General features: G+C 43.6%; 2 protein-coding genes across 3 annotated transcripts in view; one reads left to right on the forward strand and one right to left on the reverse strand.

The window, feature by feature from the left end:
- The window catches only part of ATP11B (ATPase phospholipid transporting 11B (putative)), a 508,285-nt gene that overhangs the window by 187,216 nt on the left and 294,759 nt on the right, over positions 1-26,310 (reverse strand). The window lies entirely within an intron of this gene.
- Positions 1-26,310, forward strand: part of MCF2L2 (MCF.2 cell line derived transforming sequence-like 2) — a 282,358-nt gene that overhangs the window by 156,360 nt on the left and 99,688 nt on the right. Inside the window, exon 16 of the mRNA XM_063131918.1 lies at positions 25,872-25,938. Coding sequence (XP_062987988.1) covers positions 25,872-25,938 — 67 coding nt within the window. The remainder of the gene's footprint in view (positions 1-25,871; positions 25,939-26,310) is intronic.

Below are 26,310 nucleotides of genomic sequence, written 5' to 3' on the forward strand. Positions count from 1 at the left end.
CTTTCTATCCTCCAACCAACTTAAATCTCCTATTCCTATCATACTTTCTACTACGTGTCTCAGCCTATTAGCTACGTGATATAACTTTAGGTTTGGGAGCCCTAGCTGTCCTTTTTTTTGCATTACATACCAACTTTTTTTATTAAGTCCCACCTTTTTATCTCCATTACAAAAATTATTTACTATACTTTGCCAACTTTTTAATTCTTTTTCTGATATTCTTATTGGCATCATTCTAAATAAAAATTTTACTTTTGGTAAAATCCTCATTTTTATAAGGGCTATTCTTCCAAACCAAGATAAATTTATCCTTTTATATTTTTATAATTTACTCATAACTTCTTGTTTCAAACTGTTTAAGATTCCCTTTTCGAAATCCTCTAAATTCCTAGTAAGCTTAATTCCTAGGTATTTTATTATTTCTTTAACTTTCATATTTTTCTCTTTACTCTCCCACTCTCTCCTCTTTTTTACTATAATTCAACAACATCATCTCTGACTTTGTCCAATTTATTTTTAATCCCGTCACCTCCTCAAATTCCTTCAGATGATGTTTTATTCTATCCTTTTTCTTTAATGGATTCTTAATTGTTAATACGGTATCATCTGCAAACATATTTATTTTAATTTCCTCCTTCCATCCTATTCCCTCAATCGCGTCATCTTCTCTTATCACGTTCACCAATAGTTCTATAACCAATACAAATAAAACCGGTGAAAGTGGGCAACCATGTCTTGTTCCTCGGGCTAGTTGTACTTTTTCTGTCTCTCCATCATTTACCAATATACATCAATGTACATTGATGGTGCTATATAAATAAATAAATAATAATAATAATACCACTACTGAAGCTAAATTTCACGAGTATAATTGTTCTATTAAACCTTTGAATCTTTCCCCAAATCCCATCTTTTCTATTATCATCTTTAATGCTGGCCAACTCACACAGTCGAAAGCTTTGAATATATCTAAAGCTATTATTCCTGCTCTCAGCTTTCCCTTTTTTATCTCCTGTATTATATTTAGAACCCTTCCCACCAAGTTAAGCATTTGTCTTCCTGCCACAAAACCACACTGATCCTTCCCAATATAGTTACCTATAAATGTATTCATTCGCTTTGCCATTATTGCTGATAAAATTTTGGCATCTTGATTTATTAATGAAATAGGTCTGTATGAATCTGGAACTGTCAAATCCTTATCCGGCTTTGGAATTAATATAATTATTGACTGTTCCCACGATGGTGGTATCTTATCTCCTTCTATTATTCCATTATATAATTTCATTAATTTCAACACTAATATTTTTTAAAATGTTTTATAATACTCCGATCCCAATTCATCTATACCGGGGCATTTCCCCCCTTTTAATTTATCTATGACTTCTTCTATTTCTCTTTGAGTAATATAGCCTTCCATTAAATCTTTATCCTCCCTCTTCAACCTTGTCTTTATATGTTTTTCTATATAGCTTCCCATTCTTGCCGTCAGTGTGACACCTTCCTTATACAAATCCTGATAAAATTCTTGGAAAATCTTTATTTTTTCTTTCATTGTATTACATGGCTTCCCCATTTTATCTTTAACTATCCCTATTGAATTCTTTGCCATTTTCATCTGTGTGGCCTTGGCCAACACCTTAGAATTCCTATTACTGTTCTCAAAATATTCCCTTTTTAAATAAACCAGATTCATCTGTAATGGCTGTTTATTTTTAAAGGCCTTTCCCCAATTACTTCTATTTCAGCTGCCAATTGCAGCTGCCAATAATTATTCACACAAGAACAGTTAGTGCTGCACCCTGAGGGCAGGGACTACTGGTAGATCTCTGGATGATTGGCAGTAGATCTGCAAAGGGTTATGACTCCTAATGTTTTAATAGTAACAATAAAATTGCTTTTTCCTCCTAAACTGAGCTGCCAAAAATTAAGAAAGCTTGAGGTAACCAGAAGTGGACTTTTGTGCAAAAGGAAAGGAAAGGAACCTCTCGTGCAAGCACTGAGTCATTACTGACTCTTGGAGGGACACCAGCTTTTGCTGACATTTTCTTGGCAGGCCTTATAGTGGGGTGGTTTGCTGTTGCCTTCCCCAGCTGTGATTACCTTCCCCCAGCTAACTGGGTACTAATTTTACCGACCTCGGGAGGATGGAAGGCTGTCGACCTGAGCCGGCTGCCTGAAACAAGCTTCCGCTGGGATCGAACTCAGGCCGTGGGGAGAGTTTCAGCTGCAGAAACTGCTGCTTTACCACTCTGCGCCACACAAGGCTAATTTTTGTGCAAAAAGACCGAGCTAAAGTCAGTTCTGGAAGTGAAAACAAATTCCTAGATTCAGAATGTACTCAGATATACCCTGTTCTTTAAGTGTATTCCTTTTGCACCAGGGTTGGTGGGTCTTGGAATTCTAGGAAAAACAAACAAAGTAGATCCAATAAGCTTGAAAAGTAGATCCAATAAGATCAGGCCTTGCATCAGTGGTTGGGATTGTCAGGTATCTGCAAAAGAGCCCACCTCTGTCAACAAGCTCCCTCTTCTGCTGCTGTTACTGCAATCCACCCAGAATTCCACATTAAAGTTTGGGTTTATTGGGACAGCATCCAATCCCCACTCTGGAATGGTGGTGGATTGTAATGGTAACAGTAAGGAGAAAGAGTCTCAGATTGCTTGTTTCTTGACCCAAGGAGTTTGCTATGGGGGAAGACTTGATATATTTAGTTCTTTGTGTAAGTAGAAGTTCCTCTCATTCTTTTCTTACAATGGGCATTTTTCTGTGAGTCATTTCCTGTCAGTTAGCTATGATGCTATGAGGTAAATCCTTTACTACGTCTGTGGAATGTGTTCGGACTTTTACAAAGATAGCCTTTTGTGAGGCTATCTAACAAAACTGTTCGTTTGTGGGACTCTCACGGAGAGATTAGAGTTGTAATGGGAGACCCTTGCACTGCCCCAGATAGTCGTGGAAGGTTTGTTTACAAGCAAACAGAAGGATCTAGAGCTACTGATACTTGAATCAAGCATACATCTCTACTTCAGGCAATTGTGCACGTATCACCACACATGAGAACAAGTCCATGCGCACACAGAAATGCATGCAAAGGTTGTAATCCTACGCACACCTGAGAGAAGCGGCACTGAACATAGTGGGATTTGCATCTGGGTAAAGAGGTAGAGCACTGGACTGAAAAGTCTAGTTTCAGATTATCGATGCAGGCCTCAGGAGAATTTTCTACCATGCATCCACAAAGACCCACATTTTTGCTACTGCGGTTTAATATAACATCCAGCCTGAAGAGGGATCCTATGAAGGTTGCTTGACTGTAACTTTTGGATTGGCAGTGGCACGGTCTCCAACTTCCCCTGCATCAATGTCCTCCATTATTATTTTGCTTTGCCCCTCCCACCTATTGCCCTCTTTCCTGTCTAAACACTAGCCAGCAGGAATTGTTAGATTAATAGCTCTTAAGAGAACGTGTCACCCAGAGAAGCACAAATAAATCTTCTCTGTGTCTCTGACTAACTGCACGAGCAGATCTCTGTCCTAGAGAAAGGCTTTTGCCAGCCATTCTAATGTAGCTTCTGATTGGCACCAGCAAATCTCATAAGGTCTGGACAATAGGTACATAGATACAGAGAAATGTATCTCTAAAAATTTCCTCACGCATGATCCCCTATTTATCTTCAATTCCCACCCCACCGTACCCCCTTCCTGGTAACGGAGTTGCAGCATGTGCCTGGCCCTTCTGGATCTCTGGGCCCTGGTAAAGTGTTTAGGCACGCTGCATGTTTATGTGAAGTTTTCGTGTTTCTCTTACAAATTGCTCCATATGCCTGCTAAGCGGAGAGGGGAACTTCATCATTCTGATAATAAACTATACCACAACTTCCCCCTTTTTAATTTTTGAGCTTCATAAAGAAGCAGCGAGCCCACCTTGGTGGTTAATTGCTCAGACCTTCATCATCACTGCATTTGTGCAGTGTCAGGTAAAGACATTAGCTGTCCTTTGGCTTCTGCGAGTCGTGGTCTAGGGTCAAGAGTATTGGACTGGAGTAAGTAATTGCATTCGAATCCCAGCTCAATTATGGAACTCATTGGCTGACTGTGGTACTTCCAGCCTGTCCTAACCCTGCCACAGGGTGAATGTAAGGATAAAGAATGAGGAAACCTTCATGTATCCCACCCTAGAGGAAGGGTGGGATATAAATGTGAAAAATAAACCTTTCTCACATTTATACTCACCCTTTCTCCAGTCGGAGACATTGGCAGAAGCTAGCAACATTTTAAAATGATAAAACAAAATGTGTGTGTGTGTGTGTGTGTTTTAAAAGAAAAATTAAAACATAGTTTAAAATGGGACATATTAATAATAACATTTTGGTGGTTAATAGCTGGCAATGTTTCGCTAATGGGCGTACTGCCTGCAGGATAGGCTGTGAGATTGTGTGTGTTTGAGTGAAGAGGAGAGACAGAGAGAAGGATGAGGTGGGGTGGAGTTGGAGAAGCAGTTAGGAAACAGGAGACACAGGTCTGTTTTTACCAGTTCATAGAATCATAGAATAGCAGAGTTGGAAGGGGCCTACAAGGCCATCGAGTCCAACCCCCTGCTCAATGCAGGAATCCACCCTAAAGCATCCCTGACAGATGGTTGTCCAGCTGCCTCTTGAATGCCTCTAGTGTGGGAGAGCCCACAACCTCCCTAGGTAGCTGATTCCATTGTCGCACTGCTCTAACAGTCAGGAAGTTTTTCCTGATGTCCAGCCGGAATCTGGCTTCCTTTAACTTGAGCCCGTTATTCCGTGTCCTGCACTCTGGGAGGATCAAGAAGAGATCCTGGCCCTCCTCTGTGTGACAACCTTTTAAGTATTTGAAGAGTGCTATCATGTCTCCCCTCAATCTTCTCTTCTCCAGGCTAAACATGCCCAGTTCTTTCAGTCTCTCTTCATAGGGCTTTGTTTCTAGACCTCTGATCATCCTGGTTGCCCTCTTCTGAACACGCTCCAGCTTGTCTGCATCCTTCTTGAATTGTGGAGCCCAGAACTGGACGCAATACTCTAGATGAGGCCTAACCAGGGCCGAATAGAGAGGAACCAGTACCTCACGTGATTTGGAAGCTATACTTCTATTAATGCAGCCCAAAATAGCATTTGCCTTTCTTGCAGCCATATCGCACTGTTGGCTCATATTCAGCTTGTGATCTACAACAATTCCAAGATCTTTCTCGTTTGTAGTATTGCTGAGCCAAGTGTCCCCCATCTTGTAACTGTGCAATTGGTTTCTATTCCCTAAATGTAGAACTTGGCATTTATCCCTATTAAATTTCATTCTGTTGTTTTCAGCCCAGCACTCCAGCCTATCAAGATCACTTTGAAGTTTGTTTCTGTCTTCCAGGGTATTCGCTATCCCACCCAATTTTGTGTCATCTGCAAATTTGATCAGCGTTCCCTGCACCTCCTCGTCCAAATCATTAATAAAAATGTTGAAGAGCACTGGGCCCAGGACTGAGCCCTGCGGCACCCCACTCGTTGCCTCTCCCCAGTTTGAGAAGGTTCCATTGATAAGTACTCTTTGAGTCCGATTCTGTAGCCAACTGTGGATCCACCTAATAGTTGTTCCATCTAGCCCACTTTTAGCTAGTTTGTTAATCAGAATGTCATGTGGTACTTTGTCAAAAGCTTTGCTGAAGTCAAGATATATGACGTCCACAGCATTCCCACAGTCCACAAGGGAGGTTATCCTATCAAAAAATGAGATCAAATTAGTCTGACAGGATTTGTTCCTGACAAATCCATGTTGGCTTCTAGTAATCACTGCATTGGTTTCAAGGTGTTTACAGATTGACTTCTTTATAATCTGCTCCAGAATTTTCCCAGGGATGGATGTCAGACTGACTGGTCTGTAGTTCCCAGGTTCCTCCTTTTTGCCCTTTTTGAAGATAGGGACAACGTTAGCCCTCCTCCAGTCATCCGGCACCTCACCCGTCTTCCATGATTTTGCAAAGATAATAGACAAAGGTTCTGAGAGTTCTTCCGCTAGCTCCTTCATTACTCTTGGATGCAGTTCATCGGGCCCTGGAGATTTGAACTCATTCAAGGAAATTAGGTGTTTTTTGACCATTTGTTTATCAATCTCAAACTGCAATCCTGCCCCCTCAACGTCTGCTTCACTTTTTCCAGGGGGGTCATAGACCTGCTTTTGGGAGAAGACCGAGGCAAAGTAGGAATTGAGCACTTCAGCCTTTTCTTTGTCATCTGTTATCAATTTGCCATCCTCATTAAGCAGCTGAACCACCATTTCTTTCCTCTGTCTTTTACTACTCACGTATCTGAAGAAAGCCTTTTTATTGCTTTTAGCATCCCTCGCTAATCTCAGCTCATTCACAGCTTTAGCCTTCCAGACGCCATTTCGGCACTTCTGCGCCACTTGTCTGTACTCTTCTTTTGTAGCCTGGCCTTCCTTCCACTTCCTATATGTATCCCTTTTTGTTTTCAGTTCATCAATAAGCTTTTTGTGGAGCCACATTGGTTTCCTCTGTTGTCTTCTATCTTTTCTCCTTGTTGGAATTGTTTGTAACTGTGCCTTTAAAATTTCATTTTTTAGATACTCCCACCCATCCTGCACTCCTTTTCTCTTTAGGCTCCCTTGCCACGGGACCTTACTTATTATAGTTCTGAGTTTATTAAAATCAGCTTTCCTAAAATCCAGAGTACGTGTATGGCTACGCTCAACTTTTGTCTCCTTCATAATCAAGAATTCAAGTATGACGTGGTCACTTTCCCCCAGAGTTCCTGTAACTGCCACTTTATCCACTAAGTCATCCCTATTGGTCAATAACAAGTCAAGGATTGCCGATCCTCTAGTTCCTTCCACCACTTTCTGTAGGAGAAAGTTATCACCCATACATGTCAGGAATTTCTTGGAAGGGCCGCTTTTGGCAGTAATGGTCTCCCAACAGATATCAGGGTAATTGAAGTCCCCCATCACTACTACATCACACTTCCTTGAAACACTGGTAATTTGTTTCTCAAAAGTTTCATCCTCGTCTTCTCCTTGATTGGGTGGTCGGTAGTAGACTCCGATGATCATATTCTTTTTATTCCTAGCCCCATTTATTTTAATCCAGACGCTCTCGACGGGGCTCCCAATCTCATCCGCCTGTATTTCTGTGCAGGGATAGGTATTTTTAACATATAGTGCAACTCCACCTCCCTTTCTATTTCTTCTGTTCTTTTTGAACAAGTTATATCCTTCAATTGCTATATTCCAGTCATGGGAGTCATCCCACCAAGTTTCAGTTATACCTATCAAGTCGTATTTGCCTTCATGTAATAAGAGTTCAAGTTCATTCTGTTTGTTTCCCATGCTCTGGGCATTAGTATATAGACATCGAAGACCATGTGTTTTATAGTCTGGCTTTGTTCCTACCTTGTTGCAGACACTATTTTGGGACACTGTTGGAGCTGTTCTCTGTACTGTGGTGCATTGGCCTTCATCCATTGTTGCCTCAAAATTTACGTCTCCCACCCCCGTAAGATTCAGTTTAAAGCCCTCCTGATGAAGTTCTTCATGCTGTGGCCGAACTCATTCTTTCCAGCCCTTGTGAGGTGCAACCCATCCCTTGCCAGCAGTCCATGTTCCAAGTAGCGTAGCCCGTGGTCCCAGAATCCAAAGCTCTCACGACGGCACCACCTTCGAAGCCAGTCGTTCATCCGGAGTATTTTTCTTTCCCTTTCTAATCCTCTTCCAAGAACCGGGAGGATGGATGAGAAAACTACCTGGGCCCCAAAGTTCTTCAGTTTCTTTCCCAGAACTTCAAAGTCTGAAATGGCTTGGAAGGATGCGCCATTGCCAGGTGCGGTGTCAGAAGGAAACCAATTTGCTTTGGGAGGCTCAGCCTGCTTTGCCTGTTAGCAGTGGCCGCCCTGGTACTTGCCCTCTTCCTCAATGTGCTCAAAGTGCACGTTTTAAAATAAAGAGATATTACAAGAGGCACAATAAATCTTCAGTCATTGGAAACAGCCTTATCCTGAGCTAGGCCATGAACTGAAAATGCCAAGGACAGAGCCTGGGGGTTTTGGCATGCAAAGTATGTGCTTCATCATGTGCTAACCCAAGACATTTTTCTGCCTGAGGCAGAATTGCACATGGTGCATCCTCACCCCTGCTTTCCCAACACCTGAGGCAGAAAAATCCCACTAGTGCCACCTTCTTTGAGTAAAAATGCAATAATGTAACATATTAAATAACTAATTTAATTAGTTATGGGGAAGGGCTGAGGATCAGTGGTAGAGCACATGCCTTGCACGAGGAAGGTCCCAGGTTCTTTCCCCCGCATCCCCAGGTAGGGCTGTTGGACAGGAGTGCCTGAAACCCTGGGGAGCCATTGCTGCCAGTCAGTGTTGACAATACTGGGCCAAATGGACCAGTGATCTGACTCAGCGTAAGTCAGTGTCCCATGTTCCGATTTGCTGCCCTTTCATGACACACCAAACCAGCTGCCTGACCAGCTGCCTCACTCTGCCTAATTGGAGGGCCGACCATGGTGATGAACTAGAGTGAGCTCTCACTCAAAAGGCCTGGTAAGCAGTGCCCTGGAACCAGGCCTATAGCTGGGGTCGGTGGGTGGGTTAATGGGGGCCTTCCCCCTATAAATCCTCCCTGTACATTTTTTACAAACAAATAATTACAATTTTTCTGGACATTTTAGAAAAACAACAGGAAAACCTTTGTTTTCCTTTTTAAAAGTACAGAAGCTATTATTTTGGGGCGATGCCACAGTGGCATCTGGCCACTTATTCCTAATAGTACATGTAATTGAAGCTATACCTCAGATGACAGAATATTTTGATTCAGCTGTATGCATTTCTTAAGAAAGGGTGTGGCTCAGATTTAGAAAGTCAGTTCTTTAAAATGCCTGTTGGTTCCACAATGCACTGGACACTTGGATTCAGTTATGGTTATACATTCAGTCAAAGAATTTGTTCTTTCCACACTCAGGTTGACTAGTGCATCTCTCCTTTGTGAAAAATGTTGTTATCTAAAAACTGAAGCTATTGGACTGTTTGTTCAGATCAGTAGTCTTTCTTTTCCTTTCTTACTGAAATTATTGTAAAAGTACTGGGATATCTTAAATCTGTAACATCCCTGCTATAGCAAAAGAATTTGGATATTGAGGTAGCATTGAAACTTTTTGGCCTGGTTCAGACAACATGCTAAACCCTGCTGCTTAACATTAACCATTTTGTGGTTAAGAAGCATGGTTGCCAAACCAGGCCATTGTTGTGTTGGCAGCCAAGAAAGGATGTGATTCTGCTGACAATATCAAAGCATCTTTATAAACTCCCTTGGACTACAAGAAAGCATATTTTAATAAACTCAGAGCAGAATTCCATGGCAGAACAGCCCAACAGGAAGTGCAATTCAAGAGGTGGCAGAATTGCTGATGAAATTTGCAAATAGGTGAGATAGCTAATACCTTAGGGTGACCATACACCCGGATTTGCCCGGACATGTCCAGAAATCCTGCCCCCAAGCGGGATCCGGGAGGAGATTTCAAAATCCCCCCAAATGTCAGGGAAAATCGCAGTCCTGCCACTCCCTCCCATGGCCCAGGCCTGCATTGCTGGTGGGGAGGAGCTGGGAGACTCGTCCTCCGAGAACGTCTCACCCTGCCCCCGCTCCCCAGCGACGCTCTACCCTTCTCCTCTGTGCTGGTGTAACCGCACCAGCACACAGGAGAAGGCCTGCGTCCTGGGAGCAAACATGGAGACCCACCCCTTACCTCTGGTCGCTTTGATGCTTGCGTCAAGGCGATGAATGGTAAGGGGAGGGGTCCGTTTTTGCTCCCCTTACGTCTGACCGGCTCTGGGAGGGCTGCATTTTTCACTCCCTGTCCTGGGAGCGAATACGGAGCCCCGCCCCTTACCTCTCATCGCCTTGACACAAGCATCAAGGCAATGAGAGGAAAGGGGTGGGGTCCGTGTTCGCTCCCTGGATGGGGTGTGAAAAAAAGCAGCCCTCCCAGAGCCGCTCCAAGCCGAAGCCAAATACAACAACACGGGAGGACAAGCACTAGACTAGCACTCCAGCCTTTCTCAGAGCCATCCGGGGCTTGTGCAATGGCACTAGCCCAGGAAAAGGCCTGGATTGCCGAGGGGGCAGGGCTGGAGGACACGTTCCCAGCACTTCTGGCTTCTGCAGCCCTTCCCAGAGCCACGCGGGGCACGATCCAGGTGGCCATGATCCAGGTAGGCAAGCGGGGTGCGAGATTGAGGCAGGCGCGCGGGGCGCGAGATCCAGGTGTGCGTGCGGGTCATGATCCAGGCGAGCGAGCAGGGTGCGATCCAGGCGGGCGCGAGATCCAGGGGGGCTTGCGCGCGGGGGGCGAGATCCAGGCGGGCATGCGGGGGGCGAGATCCAGGCGGGCGCGATCGCACGGGTCGTGTTTGGCAGTAAAGTAGATTATTCCATCCAGACATCTTTCCTCACTGCCTCTCAGACAGCAGAATGGGAAACAGTAATACCAAGCATGTGTGGCCAATGCAGCTCCCAGGGCTGCCATGAAGCATTGAAGCAAGTGTGGCTGCCAATGTAGCACAACTCCACTGGTAAGGAGGTATTTGGAGAAAGGGTGGGGATTGATGCCACCCCATCCATATTATAGTACCACCCATGTATAATTTAAGATTCTTAGCTTTGTATTGAAAATTTTAAAAGTTGAGTTCCAAACAGGAACAAAAAGAAAAATCATTTTAAATGGACTATTCATTGAGCCATTTGTCTCTGATGAATTTAGTTGATTTGGTGCTGGTAGCTCTAGACAGAAAATTCTCCTTAATGTGTAACCTTTAAAAAAGAAATGTTTTTATCTGGTTGAGCTTTTATATTGTATTTTATATTATGGTTTTATACTGTTTTTTTTATACTTTGAATGGTTTTAATTTTTGTGAACTGCCCAGAAAGCCCTGGCTATTGGGTGGTATAGAAATGTAATAAATAAATAAATAAAATAAAATGTAGATTTTTACTGGGGAAAATGGGACATCAGACAAACAGATTGCATTAAACTTGCTTTGCTTAATTACTTAATTTTTTTTTTAACAACGTGATCTCCCCACCACCACACCCCTTTCCCTGTGGATGTATAAGAAATTACTGCCTCACGAAAGCCTAATTTCCTGACTCTGGACACAATGTGTTGGCTAGCCCTCTGCTTCTGCTCTCTAGTTATGTGTGATTGGTCTCAGTGTGTGTTCTTCAAGAAGGGGGAGTGTGTTGAATATTTATTATCTGTTTAGGTACAGGAAGAGTTCTCTTGCTAGAAATGAAAAAAGTGAGCATTTATCAATACTGCAACTGTTCCTCAGAACTCTTGTTAAAAATAGATCCTTGTCTGACAAATTGTGAATGCTATAGCAATGGGGTGGTGGTTTCTGTTCCCCTCCACCCCCTGAAAAATATGTCATTCATTTCAACACCTTTAATCTAAGTAGGGGTTATGTTGAGTGTGACCCTTTGTCCTTAAATGCTCAGGGAACTAGCAGAGAGGAAACACTATTCTTTAATGTGCTACCTCCAGTATCAGAGGCAGTAAGCCTATGTGCACAATTTGCTGGGGAAGATGGGTGGGAGGATCTTGTTGAACCATGTCCTGCTTTGTTGGTCTCTGGTGGACAGCTGGTTGGCCACTGTATGGCTATGTCCTGATGGCTGTGTGCTACCTCCAGTGTCAGAGACACTAAGCCTATGTTCTCCAGTTACTGGGGAACACGGGCAGGAAGGTTCTGTTGTACTCATGCCCTGTTTGTGGGCTTCCCATGGGCAGCTGGTTGGCCACTGTGTGAACAGAATGCTGGACTAGACAGACCCTTGGTCTAATCCAGCATGGCACTTCTTGCATTCTTATGCATAATTCTATTTGGGCCATTTCTTCCCACCCTACGTGCACATGAAATTAATTGCTCGGCAATTCCAAAGGGTTCTATCCTTAAAAGCAGCCTAAAAATAATGTAGAATAAAAATAAATTTTAAAAAGGAGAGGAAGGGCAGGTGGATGTGGGGGAGCATAGCACTTAATTAACTTGCCAGGGATGGAAAACTTACAGAAGGATATCAGTAACTTGGGGTCTGAGAGTGCACCCATTGCTTTCTCTCTGTTCCCGACCAAACACTAATCTACTTATGAAACCTCCACTCCCTTGTGCTATTTCTTGTACTGCCTTTTGGCCTTTACATGTGGAACTCTCTCCTTTAAGTAACTGACTGCCCTCTTTTGTATCTGGTCAGGAGGGCTGGGCTCCTTGACTGTTCTGATGAAGAGGGAATTTCACGAGGTGCTGCATGCATACAATTGATACCTGCTGAAATTCCCTTTGCAATACAACTGCTAAATGTACAGGAGCCCCGTTCTCCATTCCATATGATCACCTTAACTAACAGAATAATTGTAACTTTCTTCCTGTTGTCATAGGGCGTTCCAAGACGAGGCCTTAGCGCGCCTTGAGAGCCGGTTTCCCTGCTGTGCTTCCACATGACGCACAGGGGAATCCGGCTCCAGGCCGCACTGAAGCCTCCTCTAACACGCCATAAGCGAAGTCACTTATGGCGCGCCTTTTCCGCAGCTCCGGCCTGAGGCCGGAGCTGCAGAACGTCTAGAGACTTCCGTGGCTTTTTGCGGCTACTCACTTACTCGCGAGTAGCTGCAAAAAGCCACGGACTGGCCACAGCGTTCAGCGCTGTGCCCATCGGCCGGGGGGGGGAGATCCCGGGGGGGGGGAGAAGGGAGCACAGACGACACAGGACACACACACACGGAGGGAGAAGGAGCACAGACGACACAGGACACACACACACACGGAGGGAGAAGGAGCACAGATGACACAGATGACACAGGACACACACACACACGGAGGGAGAAGGAGGAGAGACGACACACGGGACACGGAGGGAGAGAAAGATCAGGAAGGGATCAGGAGCGGATGGGGGGGTTAACTAAAAAAAAAACCCTTACCTTCTCCGCAGTCTTCCGGCCGCACATGGCCCCTTTAAACTTTTTTTTAAAATGGCGGACGCTGCAGGGATCCCGACGTCCCTGCGCGTCCCGCGTCTGGAAGCCCGGGCGGCGCGCACTAACGTCAGCGCGCCATCGCCCCGCCTCCCTGCCAGCTTATCCCGGCAGGTCTAGCAAAGCCTATAGTTCTTTAACTTCCAGAGGCAGTGATGTATATTTTTCTCTTTTTTCTTCTTCCTTTAATGCACCATTTTTTTCACTAGGTATTGCTATGTCAGTGAGGTAGTTGTGTTTTTCTTTTTTGTTTATGACTGTTATGTCTGGTCAATTGCAAAGTATTGTCTTGTCCAGAATTGTTCTGTCCCAGCAAGATAATATGTGAGTGCATAGTGTGGCTTGTCTTGACTTGTCTGAGTGTGTCAGGATCTCCTAGGCTCTGAAAGCATCTTTCTGGAGAGCACCTGCTGGTTGCATGTTCCAAGAGGCCAGGTTCTAGTTAGAGCATAGTTCTTCTTGACAGGAGGGGCTTGTACTTGCTAGAGTAAGGTGAACAGATATGAAAAGGCTGCAATCCTATATTCATTTACGTGGGAATAAGCTTGCTACTGACCATGGTCTTGTTTACACGGCTAATGTTCCAGAGCTATAATGACACATTTTTAGATTAGTTTCTCATTGATAAACCAGAGTTGAATCAAGATAAGAAGTGCTAGTGAGAAGTGACTGCAACAAGCCTTTAGTCCATTTTGTACCATGGCTAATTTTTGCAGGTTATTTTATGCTCTTTCTGAATGCTAGGTTGCTAGTTTGTTGTACTAGATTTTTTTGCATTTGTCAGCTGCTTCATTTGTTCAGTAGTAGCAGTTTGCTGAATCTGTAAGTATGGATATGAGAAAGGTTATGGGGAAAGAGAGTTAAATGTTATGAAAGGTGAGACTATTGACACCCAGTGAAGGATTTGCAGTAAGAAAAGTTATGAAGGAGGGGGAGCCTGTACCACACGTAGTATAGCAAAAGCTTCAAAGAATAGCAAAAGCTACAAAAAGTAGCAGTGAGTTAAGTTCATTTCAAATATATTGAATGTCTCACTTTTTCTTTATTTCTGTGATTTTTAACATTAAGATGTTATGTAGAACAGGTGTCTTAATTGTGTGCTGTAAAATCAGACATGCGACCAAGGCTATGTTTGGGTGAGGCGTGCCCCCCTGGGGCTTGTCATGCCCCCCAGGGGGGGCAGCCATGTTGTTGGAAACGCCCCCTTTGGGGTCGCCATGTTGTCCTCCTTTTTGGTTTCCAAAATATGGTCACCCTACCTTGAAAGGAAAATTCAAAAAGAGCTTGAGAGGTTAGAAGAATGGGCAGAAAATAACAGAATGACATTTAACGAAGACAAGTGCAAAGTTCTTCATTTAGGAAAAAGAAATAAATTACACAACTATAAGACAGGGTACATGGCTTGGCAATAGTAAGTGTAAAAAGGATCCTGTAGTCTATCGTAAGCTGAATATGAGTCAGCAGTGCAGTGCTGGCACTAGAAAAAAATTCAGGGGGTGGGGGGCACAGCAGGGCCAACATATATTTCTAGGTGGGCAGGCTGTGTCCCACATGTTAAGATCTCTGGAAGAAAAATAACAGTATATCTCACACTATAACTGCCATCCTAACCATATATTCTGAAATAAATCATATATTGATTAATTTAGGGCTGTTGTTTTTAATATAGCATGTATTAGCCAAATTCAAATAACAATAAGGAAAAAGGCTTGCAAACAAGGTACCATCACTACGCAAGCATTTCCTTGACATACAGCTTAGACAGGCGGAACACTTTCTTTAGAAAACAGTTACTTTTCTGCCAGTGCAGGCAGAACCAGGAAGGTAGGCTCTTAGTGTAAGGAAAGTAAGAGCAAACTGAGATACCTGGGCTCTGTACACCTAGGAAATCCAATGCATGTTGTGTGTCTAAACTATAGCCATCACCAGCTGATTAGATTGTCGCTCACTGAGAGGGAATGGAGAAGTATGTAGATCTAAAGACATTGAATGCACCAAGGTTGTCACACAGAGGAGGGCCAGGATCTCTTCTCGATCCTCCCAGAGTGCAGGACACGGAATAACGGGCTCAAGTTAAAGGAAGCCAGATTCCGGCTGGACATCAGGAAAAACTTCCTGACTGTTAGAGCAGTGCGACGGTGGAATCAGCTACCTAGGGAGGTTGTGGGCTCTCCCACACTAGAGGCATTCAAGAGGCAGCTAGACAACCATCTGTCAGGGATGCTTTAGGGTGGATTCCTGCATTGAGCAGGGGGTTGGACTCGATGGCCTTGTAGGCCCCTTCCAACTCTGCTATTCTATGATTCTATGATTCTTATGCACACCTGCAAAACGATTGACAACAGCAATTAAGTTCAGCCTGTGGTTGAAACAATGATCATAGATGGCTTGTGGCACCTCTTTCAGGAGCAGTGCCTGCACCCCATTTAGTTTTCCACTCATTACACTGGCACCATCATGCTATGCAGTTCTTGATATCTGTGCCACAACAGGCTAAGATTCTTCTTCGTGGTCTCTATGCATCACACACATATATATATATGGGCTCTGCGCCCGCGCTGAGACCTGAATCGGAACCTCCAATAGCTTAGTATAACGTTTTGGCGGGAACCACCCCTAACGCCACTGCGCATGTGCACATGGTTCCCGCCCAAAGGCCAGTTCTTCGTCATCCGCCATTGTGACTAGACGCACGAATCAGCCTCCTTAGCGTTTTTTGTAAAAATATTATATATCTTACCTTCTTTCTTCTCGTTTTTTTTCTCACCTTCCGCCTCTTCAACGTCTTCTTTTTTCTTCAACCTTTTTTCTTCAACCTACGCCTTAATGGCCTAGAGCGTATGGCCGTTAAGGCACCTTTCAGAAAGTGCATCAGCTGCCGCAGCAAATTACCTCCAACGGACAGACATTCGCTCTGCGTTCTTTGTTTAGGAGAGGGCCATATTGTTCAATCTTGCCCTCACTGCATGTCGTTCACCAAACAAACCCGAAAAAATAGAGCAGACCGACTAAGAGCAGTTTTATGGGATGAAGCCCTCAAGGCCGCTGACGTGCCTCGACCAAAACCGACAGAAAATCCGAAGATACATAGCCAGAAAATGGCTGATGAACAGAGCTCTGACATGCAATCCTTTGTTATCTCTGAGACCACTATGGCACAAAATAGGGCAGAGATACCCCTAACGCCACGTCGATCTTTGGCGGTTTCAATGGCCAAGAAAATATCAAAGAAGGCCAGGACACCTAAGTCCTCCGAAACCCACACCAAAAAGAAAAAGAAAAAGGATGCTTCCAAGTCTCCTTCAACAAAACATCCCTCGCTACCGACTCTGTTGGTACCGAAACCCTCGACATCGAAAATGACTCACTCGACATCGAAAATAATACCTGTACCAATTAGACCGAAGCCGGCGTCGGTACCGACACCCTCAGTATCGACCACTTCGGTACCGAACCAAAGCAGATCTCGTCTAACTTCGGCGGCGACACCTATAGAGTCTATTTCGGAGGGTGAAATACAGGACTCCACGCCGCCACGTTCAATTCAACAAGGACCTCCATCTGTACAACAAGGCGCAATCGAATCCCCAAGGGGATCGATACCGCCTCCCTCGCCTGCTACTTTTTGGTCTCCTCAACCACCTACTCATTCACCACATCTCATTCTGGCGGCTGGTGTTGGAGTATAGTTTAGAGAACTGCCAAGAATATGTTTAGGCATCAGGGATTTTAAGTGTAATGCATTATGAGTGCCCCCACCCCAAACCTCAGTTACCTTACTCTAATTGGTGGGGCAGAAAGTGAACAGTGTGATGTGGCTGCAAAAAAGGCAAATGTAATTTTAGGTTGCATCAATAGTATAGTTTCTAAACCATGGGAAAAGTTAGTTTTGCTCTACTCTGCGCAGGTCAGACCTCACTCATACTATATCCAGTTTTGGATACTATGTGTTCAGAGAAGGGCAACAAAGATGATCATGTAACTAGAAGCTACATTTTACAAAGAAAGATTGAAGGAAGTGGGTATGTTTAGCCTTGAGAAGAGAAGACTGAGGGGGATATTATATCTTTTTTCAAGTAACCTAAATGGTTGTCACACAGAAGAGGGACACAACCTCAACTCTGTCTTCCAAGGATGTAGAACACAAAATGGTCTTAAGTTAAGGAAAACAGATACTGGGCTTCTTTAAACGAACGATTTATAGCATGCTCATGACTGGCCACTCACGGATGTTCGCGGGTCATTTTGACAATGTCCTGAGTCCCCTGCACATCTCTTGCACCGTTTCCCAGTTTTAGCATTAAAAAAATAGGCCTCAGAAAAACCTACTTTTCTGAAATATGTCGGGATTTGTCAGGATTTCTTGCCATGTGCAGGCGAAGTTACGCTATATAACACCTACTAGAGGGCCCTGTCCCATTGAACTGTATGGGCCACAGGATCGCAGCTCACTTCCCAGTGCAATTTCAGCTTGTTTCAAATGTGGAAGAGAAGCAGGGAGCAGAGTGACGATAAGGAAATGTGATCTCCCCGAGTCTGAAAGTCCTTGAGGTGGGTCCAGGGAGTGATGAATACATTGTTATGTGAGGGAGTGGTGCCAGCCATCTTTAAAGAGGTAGTTGTTTGACCACATTTGGAAAAACTCTTTCTGGAACCAGAAGTCTGTGATAACTAATGCCCAGTTATGGATACTCCCCGTTTTTGTAGAGGGTCATTTGCGTAAATAGCATTTACGCAAAACTACAGGTGGAAAAATAAATGAAGTGCTGTACCAGATCCATCCAAAGAATGGAATGTCAGGAAAAACTTTCTAATGGTCAGAGCAGTCAGACAATGGGACCAACAGCCTAGGGAGGTGTGGGCTCTTTTTCCCTGGAGATATTGAAGCAAGGAAGTTTTAAACTGGTTTCCTGGACTGAGCAGGGGGTTGGACTCAATGGCCTAGATGGCCCTTTCCAACTCTGTGATTCTATGATAAGAATATTCATGTTGCAGTTTATTCTAGTGGGTTATTCTTGTTTCCTTAATTTGGTAACTGGTGGCAAAAACCATAATAACTGTTGAAGTTACTTAGTGGTGTTTTTTTTTAATGTACCTACATTGCAAAAGGGCTTAAAGAATAAAGGTTAAATGAAATCCCTTTACAGTTTTGTCTTAAAAATCCTCGATGGCCTTGTAGGCCCCTTCCAACTCTGCTATTCTATGATTCTATGATTCTATGATTTAAAATAAATGGTTTTTCTTTTCTTTTTTAATGTGTGATTGGGTACTACTTTTCTGATCTTGAGGCAACTGTGTAAAGTTCAGTTAGAACCACAGCATGTTATGGGAAGACATGTGGGCACCACCATTCCACATCTTCCCAGGAATGTGTCATTTTTAAAAGGTGTTTCACAACGTCACCACTGATGAAGTGGTGGTGGGGATGCTGTCATGATGATATCTCATTGTGAATTGTTTTAACTACTTGTTATGTACTCTATGGCTTAGGTTGTATTCAAAGAAACATTTGGGGGCATTTACAACTGTTCATTATTTCGGCCTGCTGTGAGAGACAATTGAACAAGTAACTGGAAATGATGTAATTGCTGCTATTGTGATACATCTGTGGAGTGCATTTTTTATTATTTCTAGCAGGTAGCCGGGCAGTCAGTCTATTGCAGAAAAAAAGAACAAAGAGTCTTATGGCACCTTAAAGATTGACAATTTTATTCTGACGTAAGCCATTTCATGATGGATGGACTGTTATCGAGAGTTTCAGGTATAGATGGTGTGTGTATATGTGGAGAGTTGTACACAGTGAGGTCAGAAGGAAACTAAACGCAGAAAACACTGGCAATGACAGTCTCCTTATTCTATTCACACAGTACATCTTGCATTTAATTTCATTCAGACCTCACTGTTTACAGTCACCACCACCATGAATGTACGGTGTGTTTTGTTTTGTTTTTTAAAAAAATATATATGCTGGATTTAATATTAGGCTATAAGATGCCTCGAGTCCTTGGAAAGGTGGGGCTAAGAAAACAAATGTTATTAGTAATAAATAATTTTTGCTGTCAACCTTTGCCCCTGCAACCAGTGATGACAGTGGTTATCATTAGCTGAACACGGTTATCTCCCACAGCAGGTGCTGAGCTACACCCATTTGCTCATCTCATTCAGGGCAGAGAAAACCCCCAGCTGTGCACCTCGCAAACACAATGATGTGATGGCAGATGCTGTGCTTGCCTGGAACATCTCAGGTGTCCCTCAGCCTAGACACCCGCTCTGTGTTACATTGGTGCATTTATACAACTGCACCCCTTCTCGGTGTTAGTTCAGCCCTTGACGGAAGCTCACTTTACTCCCAACTGGAAACCCTTTCCTGTCCCAATTCTCCAGGAGCGACTCCGTTGAACTGAGGCTGTTATGTCCTCAACATTTTCATCAACAGCAATCTTTCCCGTGCAACCAGGAAGTCTAACCAGCCAAAAGTGGAGCTCGGAGCTGTTCATATGACAGCAGGCAGGAAAGAATTCTGCATGAGTTAGTGGTGTTTGCTTTTAAAGGTCAGGTTCAGTGAGATCTTAACTAGGGTTGCTGTTCTTATGCTTCCATCTTCATTCATGAAACTTACAGGTGAAGAGCCTGTGACAGTTTTACCAGAGAGCCAGTGTCTTCATATTTTCTTTTGACATCACGCAAAGGCATTCTTTTTCTCCTAGGCATTTTACATTTGCCTGTAGCATGCTGGAATGGCTGCTTTTATGTATTTCATATTATATTTTCTCTGCTGCTTCTTTTATTCATTTATCATGTAATCTGCTCAGAGAACTATTTCTGATTGGGTGGATTCAAAATATAATAAACAAATGAATTCATTTCCTGGATGTGAGCATCCAAAGGCATCCAGCTACATGCTGTTAAAAGACTGCTGAACAAAACAATTTACCTTCTAGTTTGAACAAGCAAGCTAGTTCTTAAATTTCCTGATCAACATTTTAAAGACCTTCTTGGCAAGGTTTGTTGCTCCCAGATCTCAAGAAAGTTGCATACCTAGTTTCGCTACCTAGGGGTTTCGCTACCTAGGAGTGACTATTACAAAAGACCCACTGCAGCTGCTTAAAAGAAATTTTGGGAAACTGTCTAATCAGATCCTCCATGACCTTACTAAATGGAGCCAACTAAAACTCACATATCTTGGCAGAATAGCCGCAATAAAAATGTCTTTATTGCCCAAAATATTATTCCTTTATCAGGCCTTACCTATAAATATCCCTCCTAAGTCCTTCTCCAAATGGCAAGCTACACTAGACCGCTTTGTCAGTCACGGCAAACGTTCCCGTATAAATAAGGGGACGTTATATAGGAAACGCACAAAAGGAGGCCTAGGAATGCCCAATTTACTGATGTACTTTGAGGCCTTCCAGCTTAGGCAGCTAGTCAAAATAATCAACTGTGAGACTAGTATTCCCTGGGTACAAATAGAAACGATATCCCAACAACCCACAATCCCAGCTCTCCCCTTCCTAAAAACTTCCTGGACCATCGTCAAACAAATCTCCAATCCATTCACACGCCTTACCCTAGCAATATGGAAAAAATGGTCAACCTATCTCTCTCCCCCAGAGTCTCCAATGCTACCTTTTTTAGATCATCCATCTTTTAGACATGAAGATAAATATGCCCAGTTTGCTGGGTGGGATAGTAAGGGGATCTATCGTTTGAGGGACTTTTTAGTCAAAGACCAAATAATTAACGATAGTCAACTAAAAGACAAGCTAAAAGGGATCAATCCCTCTTGGCTCCAACTGACACAAGTCAGAACATTCTTAAACAAAAGATTCAGTAGCGAGACGGATTTTCGCCCTCTCTCCCCCTTTGAGCATCTATGTGTGAGATCCAAAGGGAAAGATAAAGGCGTGACCTCAGCAATTTATGACCTATTGCTTGAGAAGGGCGGTGGCTTCTCCCTGGCTCTGAGGAGCATATGGGAAACTGATCTACATATACAGATTGAAGATATAAAATGGAAACAAATTTGGATAAATCCCCCCCTCCGAACAATATCGTCCCGCATACAGGAGTCAGCCCTCAAGGTTATATTAAGATGGTATATAACTCCAATTCAACTCTCGCATGCAACGACTTCAATCTCCCCACTGTGTTGGAGAGGATGCGATGAAAAGGGCTTTTACTTACATATGTGGTGGGAGTGTAAGGCCCTGAAGCAGTTCTGGGAAACTATCTTCAATATAATTTCTAAGGCCACTGATCAGATAATCTTCCCAGAACCAAGCCTGGCGCTGCTGTCCCTGCCCAATGCTCTAAACCCCTCCCTTACCCATAAAGAATTGGTATTTATCCTCCTTACGGCAGCTCATTTAGAAATAGCCGAACACTGGAAGGATCCGAAGGGCCCTACACTCACTGGATGGAAAGGGAAAGTGTGGGATATAGCCTGCTCTGAAAAATTAACCTACCACCGCAGAGTCTCGTCGGGCCAACTTAGCTATGACCCATTCAATGAAATATGGTCTCCTTTTCTCAATTACATCAATGGTATAGATGTGGCATCCAACTCTGGTTTAACAGATCTTCCTCTGACCACAGTAAATTGAAGGAAACAAGCTCGGTTCGGCAACTACAGAAATCGTGTTTGTGTATTTATTAGAAACGCTGTCTGACTTGTAAGTTTTTATATATATTTTTAACTTTTTTAAAAACTGCTTTGTTAAATGGAGTTTAATAAATATTAAAAAAAAAGTTGCATATGACTTGTTGCCACTTCTTTTTCTTCTTGGCTTCCTTAACCAAATGCCTGACGCACGGAAATTGAACTTTTCCAACCACCACTTTTTTTTTTCTACTCAAGGCAAAGCTTCACTCATTACATTTTTGTAGCTGTTAAAAAGCACAGATGTAGGACCAGTAACTAAGGCGGGTAGATGCAAAAGAGGACGTGGTGGCCACCCATTTTGTCTATTGGCTCTCATACAGTGAAGCCTTCATTAAATTCCCATAAAACAAGTGTCCTTGTTCTCCCTTTCCTCAGATATTAATAGTGGGTGCAGGTTTAACCATCCTGCAAAACAGAGCCAATAATACTTGCCTTGGCAGGACTGTTGCAGGGTTTAATTAGATGCTTGTGCAAGTGTTCTGAAGTTGATTTTTTTTTTTAAAAAAAAATAGTTTTTGCAGTTCTCTCTCCCACACAGAGAGAACGTGTCTAAACAGTCAGATCAGATCTGATTAAGTAATGTGGCAGTCACTTTGGGCTTCCCATAGCTTAGGCTTGTAACTGAAGCATCACTTCTGTGGGGATTGGAGGAACGAGCAGCCTTCATAACTGGGGGAGGGCGGGTTGGAGAAAAAGAGCGGCAGAAATGAACTAACCTTCAGAAAATTTAGTGCATTGTTTTGGTCAAATGTTCACCCCTCCAAACATACACGGAAAACATTGTTTTATATGTAACCACACTTCTCCCCTCCATTCCTTGTTTGGGGTGGGAGTATGGGACCTGGATCCTCAGATGAACGTCTGAGGGAGGGGAGCCAAGCCATCAGGTAAGCAGCAGAGAACCCATGAAGACTATTGCTTTCCATGCAACGTCTTGGGCCATGTTTTGAGGACAGCACCTTTGCTGCTCATTCCCTCAAAATCCCGCAGCGTTGCAGCTGCGGGGTGGGAGCATTAATCTTCATTGAAGGAGGGACCGGAAAAGCCACAGTGCCAGCAGACGTTCAGTTCATCGAGCCCATCCCCTGCTTTCCTGGCTTACTGTGTCCTATGCCAGCCTTCGATCCATCCCGGGAATGCTCACAGCTTGAAGCTGAAGCGAGGCCGCCATCGACAAATGGCGGGAAGAAGGTGGCGATCTTGCAGCGAAGGCAAAAGCCGTGATAAATTGGCTACTTTTCCAGCATGCCGTTTTGTCCGTAAAGCCCATGGTAGCTGCGAGTTAGCGGCTGCAGCGCCACTGCACAGCCACGACGTGGTGTGCAAGGCGTATAGATAGGCTTGCACAGGAAACTTTTAGAATTCTTCCTGATGAGAGAAGCCAATGGCCAGACTGGGTAGGCAGCATCAATTTGGCACCCTTTGCTTAGGGAACACTCCAGCCTCTAGCCTTGGCAGTTGCCACATGGGGCAGCAGTTTCAAGTTCTGTGGGTTCCTGATTTAGCTCCTGACAGTCAGTCCTCCCCCACCCCACATGCCCCCACCTCTAGCAGACAGTATTTGGGCATTTCTTAAATGTTAGATATAGTAGGGACCCCTCATTTACTATTGCAATTCTTGCATGTGACTGATAGGGCAACAAAGGCCTTCACAGGAACTCTTGTATTTTGTTTTTACTTAAAAATAGTATTGGGGTGGGGGGAGGAAACTGATTTTGATTGGAACAGTGTGCTGTGGGGAAGGAGTATTCAATTTATCTTCTCTCCCTGCCCTCCTGCCAGCACTATTTTCCTGATCTAAATTGTGCCCATTCCCAAAACTGCTGTTAGCCCTGCAATGGAAATAAAAGCTGAGGAGGAGAAATCTGATAAGGAAAATGTTGCATAGGAAATGGTTAAACAACCTTCCCCATAAGGGGACTGCTTTGATCCAATTCAGAACACACACACCTGCTGGTGTTTTTTTAACTAAAAAGAAAGGAGATCCAGGCCATAGCTAGACCTAAGGTTTATCCCTGGATCGTTCAGGGGCCAAACCTGTTCATCTAGGTGTCACACAGGGGATCCAGTGCTCAGGCAGGGGCGAACCCTGGATGATCCCAGGATAAACCTTAGGTCTAGCTGTGGCCTTAATCTCCTATATGACGTATAGGTTGGTCCTCAGTGTCCCCCTTTTCCCCACAATATGACAGTAATCACAATGAAGTTTGTACACTTTTCTAATTTTTAAATCTTCCTCCACACGTAGAAAACTAGTACTTTTAGGTCGGGCCTACAAGTTGAACATTTTCCCCATGGTTTTCCGGTTTTCCACAAGCATGGAAAGAGTTTTTTTGTTTCGTTTTGTTTATTTTTTATATGAAGAAGTATTTTTAAAAGGCAAAATCCCCCCATAACATGGAGTCGTAAGTGATACAATCCAGGATCATGTGATTATTTTGCTCAACGTACAGCTCGGCTCTAAGCGATACCAGAAAGCTACATTTGGGGAACTCTGAGTACAAAGTTAGTATCCATGGCTGTGTTCCTGCAACAAGACAACCATATGTTGCAATTGCTCCACATTCCCTATTGTGTTTTCTTACTTTTTTCTTAAAACGCTCTCACACACATCCTTTTGTTTAGCAAGGGCAGTGTTACTAAGAAACCAGGTGCCAAATAATGGGTTTTGCATGTTTTTGTTGTCATCCAAATTTCTGTGCTAGAAGCAGAGCTATATATTTCCCCCCAAGTATTTTTTAAGACAACAACAACAACCGAAAGCAACCACCCTACAAATTCCTACAGGTGATGGTGGGACAAGGGAGAACACTGATTTTCCATCTGCAAATTCTCTCTTCTCCTTCCCTGCTGCTTAACCCTTAAGTAATAGGATTGAGATAGGGTGACCCTATGAAAAGGAGGATAGGGCTCCTGTATCTTTAAGAGTTGCACAGAAAAGGGAATTGCAGCAGGTGTCATTTGTATGCATGCATGCATCACCTGGTGATATCCCCTCTTCATCACTACAGTTAAACTAGCAGGAGCCCTGCCCTCTTTTGTATTTGGTCACTGTAGTATAGCTCCTGTCGATTTCACTGTTATGAAAAGGGAATTTCACCAGGTGCTGCATGCATACAAAGGACACCTGCTGAAATTCCCTTTTCAATGAAATTGTTAAAGATACAGGAGCCCTGTCCTCCTTTTCATACGGTCACCCTACCAGGTTCAATCCCCGGCTTCTGCAGGTAGGGCAAGGAAAGAATCCTGCCTGTACCCCTGGAGAGCCGTTGCTGCCAGTCAGTGTTGACAATACTGGGCTAGAGGGACCAATGATCTGACTCAGTGTAAGGCAGCTTCTTATGTTGCTTTTTTGTTATTTTTAAAAGCGGATGGGGCTGGAGCTCAGTGGTAGAGCAATTGCTTTGCATGCAGAAGGTCTCAGGTTCGATCCCTGGCATCTCCAGATTGGGCAGGAAAAGCTCCTGCCTAAAATCCTGGAAAAGCTGCTGCCAGTCAGTGTTGCATTACTGGGCTGGATAGACCCAGGGTCTGACTCAGTATAAGGCAGCTCTAGATGTATCAGACTACATATTACCGCCTTGAAGCCCAGTATTGGGCAAAAGGCTGGATACAAATAAATATAATAAATAAATAATAATAATAATACTTGTCCCGTCATTTCTAGCCAACGGTAGGGTCCGACAAATGTGGAGGGCGCTAGGTTGGAGAGGGCTAATTATTTACAAAAATAAATAATGAACCCTCCAGTGTTTCCCCCCTGCTTCTTCCAACTTTTGTCTTACTGCTGAAAGTACATTGAAGAGAAAAAGTCTGCAGAATGCCTCCTCCTAATTGGTAGCACTTGGGGCCCTCCATCTGGAAGTGCCTTTGGAGCCAAGGACCTGTATTTTGTTTGTGTTACCGTTGGAAGTGACCATGTACACTGGTTATGCTATATTAAATAATGATGATGATGATGATGATGGCTGATAATGGTAATAATAATACTTTCCAGGTCCTGATAGGCTTGCACCCAAAGCCGTGCAACAGTCAACCTTCAATTCAAATGATTTCCTCCCGAAAGCAACATGTTTAAAAAGATCTCAATGGTTGCAATAGAAACTACTACAAATTTCTCTCCCTTTCTCTCTCTGTCTCTCTCTTCTTTAGCCATATAATAAATGAACTGATAGAAACGGAACGGGTTTACGTAGAGGAGCTTCAAAGCATATTAGAGGTGAGTTGAGTAGTTATGGAAACTTAGGGCGAAGACAGGTCTAACAAGAAAGCTGTCAGCACATCCTTCAGTTGCGGGGTCTTCATCCCAGCTTTGCAGCTGAAAAGACAGATGTACAGACCAGTAAATCAAATACTGGCTAAGCCCCACCCCCATCCCAGACGGGAGGCTTCAGTCAACCTGTCCACCTTTTCTGTTTTTAAAAATGCCACAAGAACATTTGTGCATTTATCTGCTCATTCATCACCTTATTCATTTTCTGTAAGGACTTAACAAAGACTATAAATTGGTCCAGGGAGTAGAGGAGGAGGCACTTTGGTGACATCACAGAAAGCAGCCTATCAGCACCTTGCACAGCTAGCTTTTGGTTCA

This window comes from Elgaria multicarinata, chromosome 8 (genome assembly GCF_023053635.1).
Source record: "Elgaria multicarinata webbii isolate HBS135686 ecotype San Diego chromosome 8, rElgMul1.1.pri, whole genome shotgun sequence".
NCBI classification, from domain to species: Eukaryota; Metazoa; Chordata; class Lepidosauria; order Squamata; family Anguidae; genus Elgaria; species Elgaria multicarinata.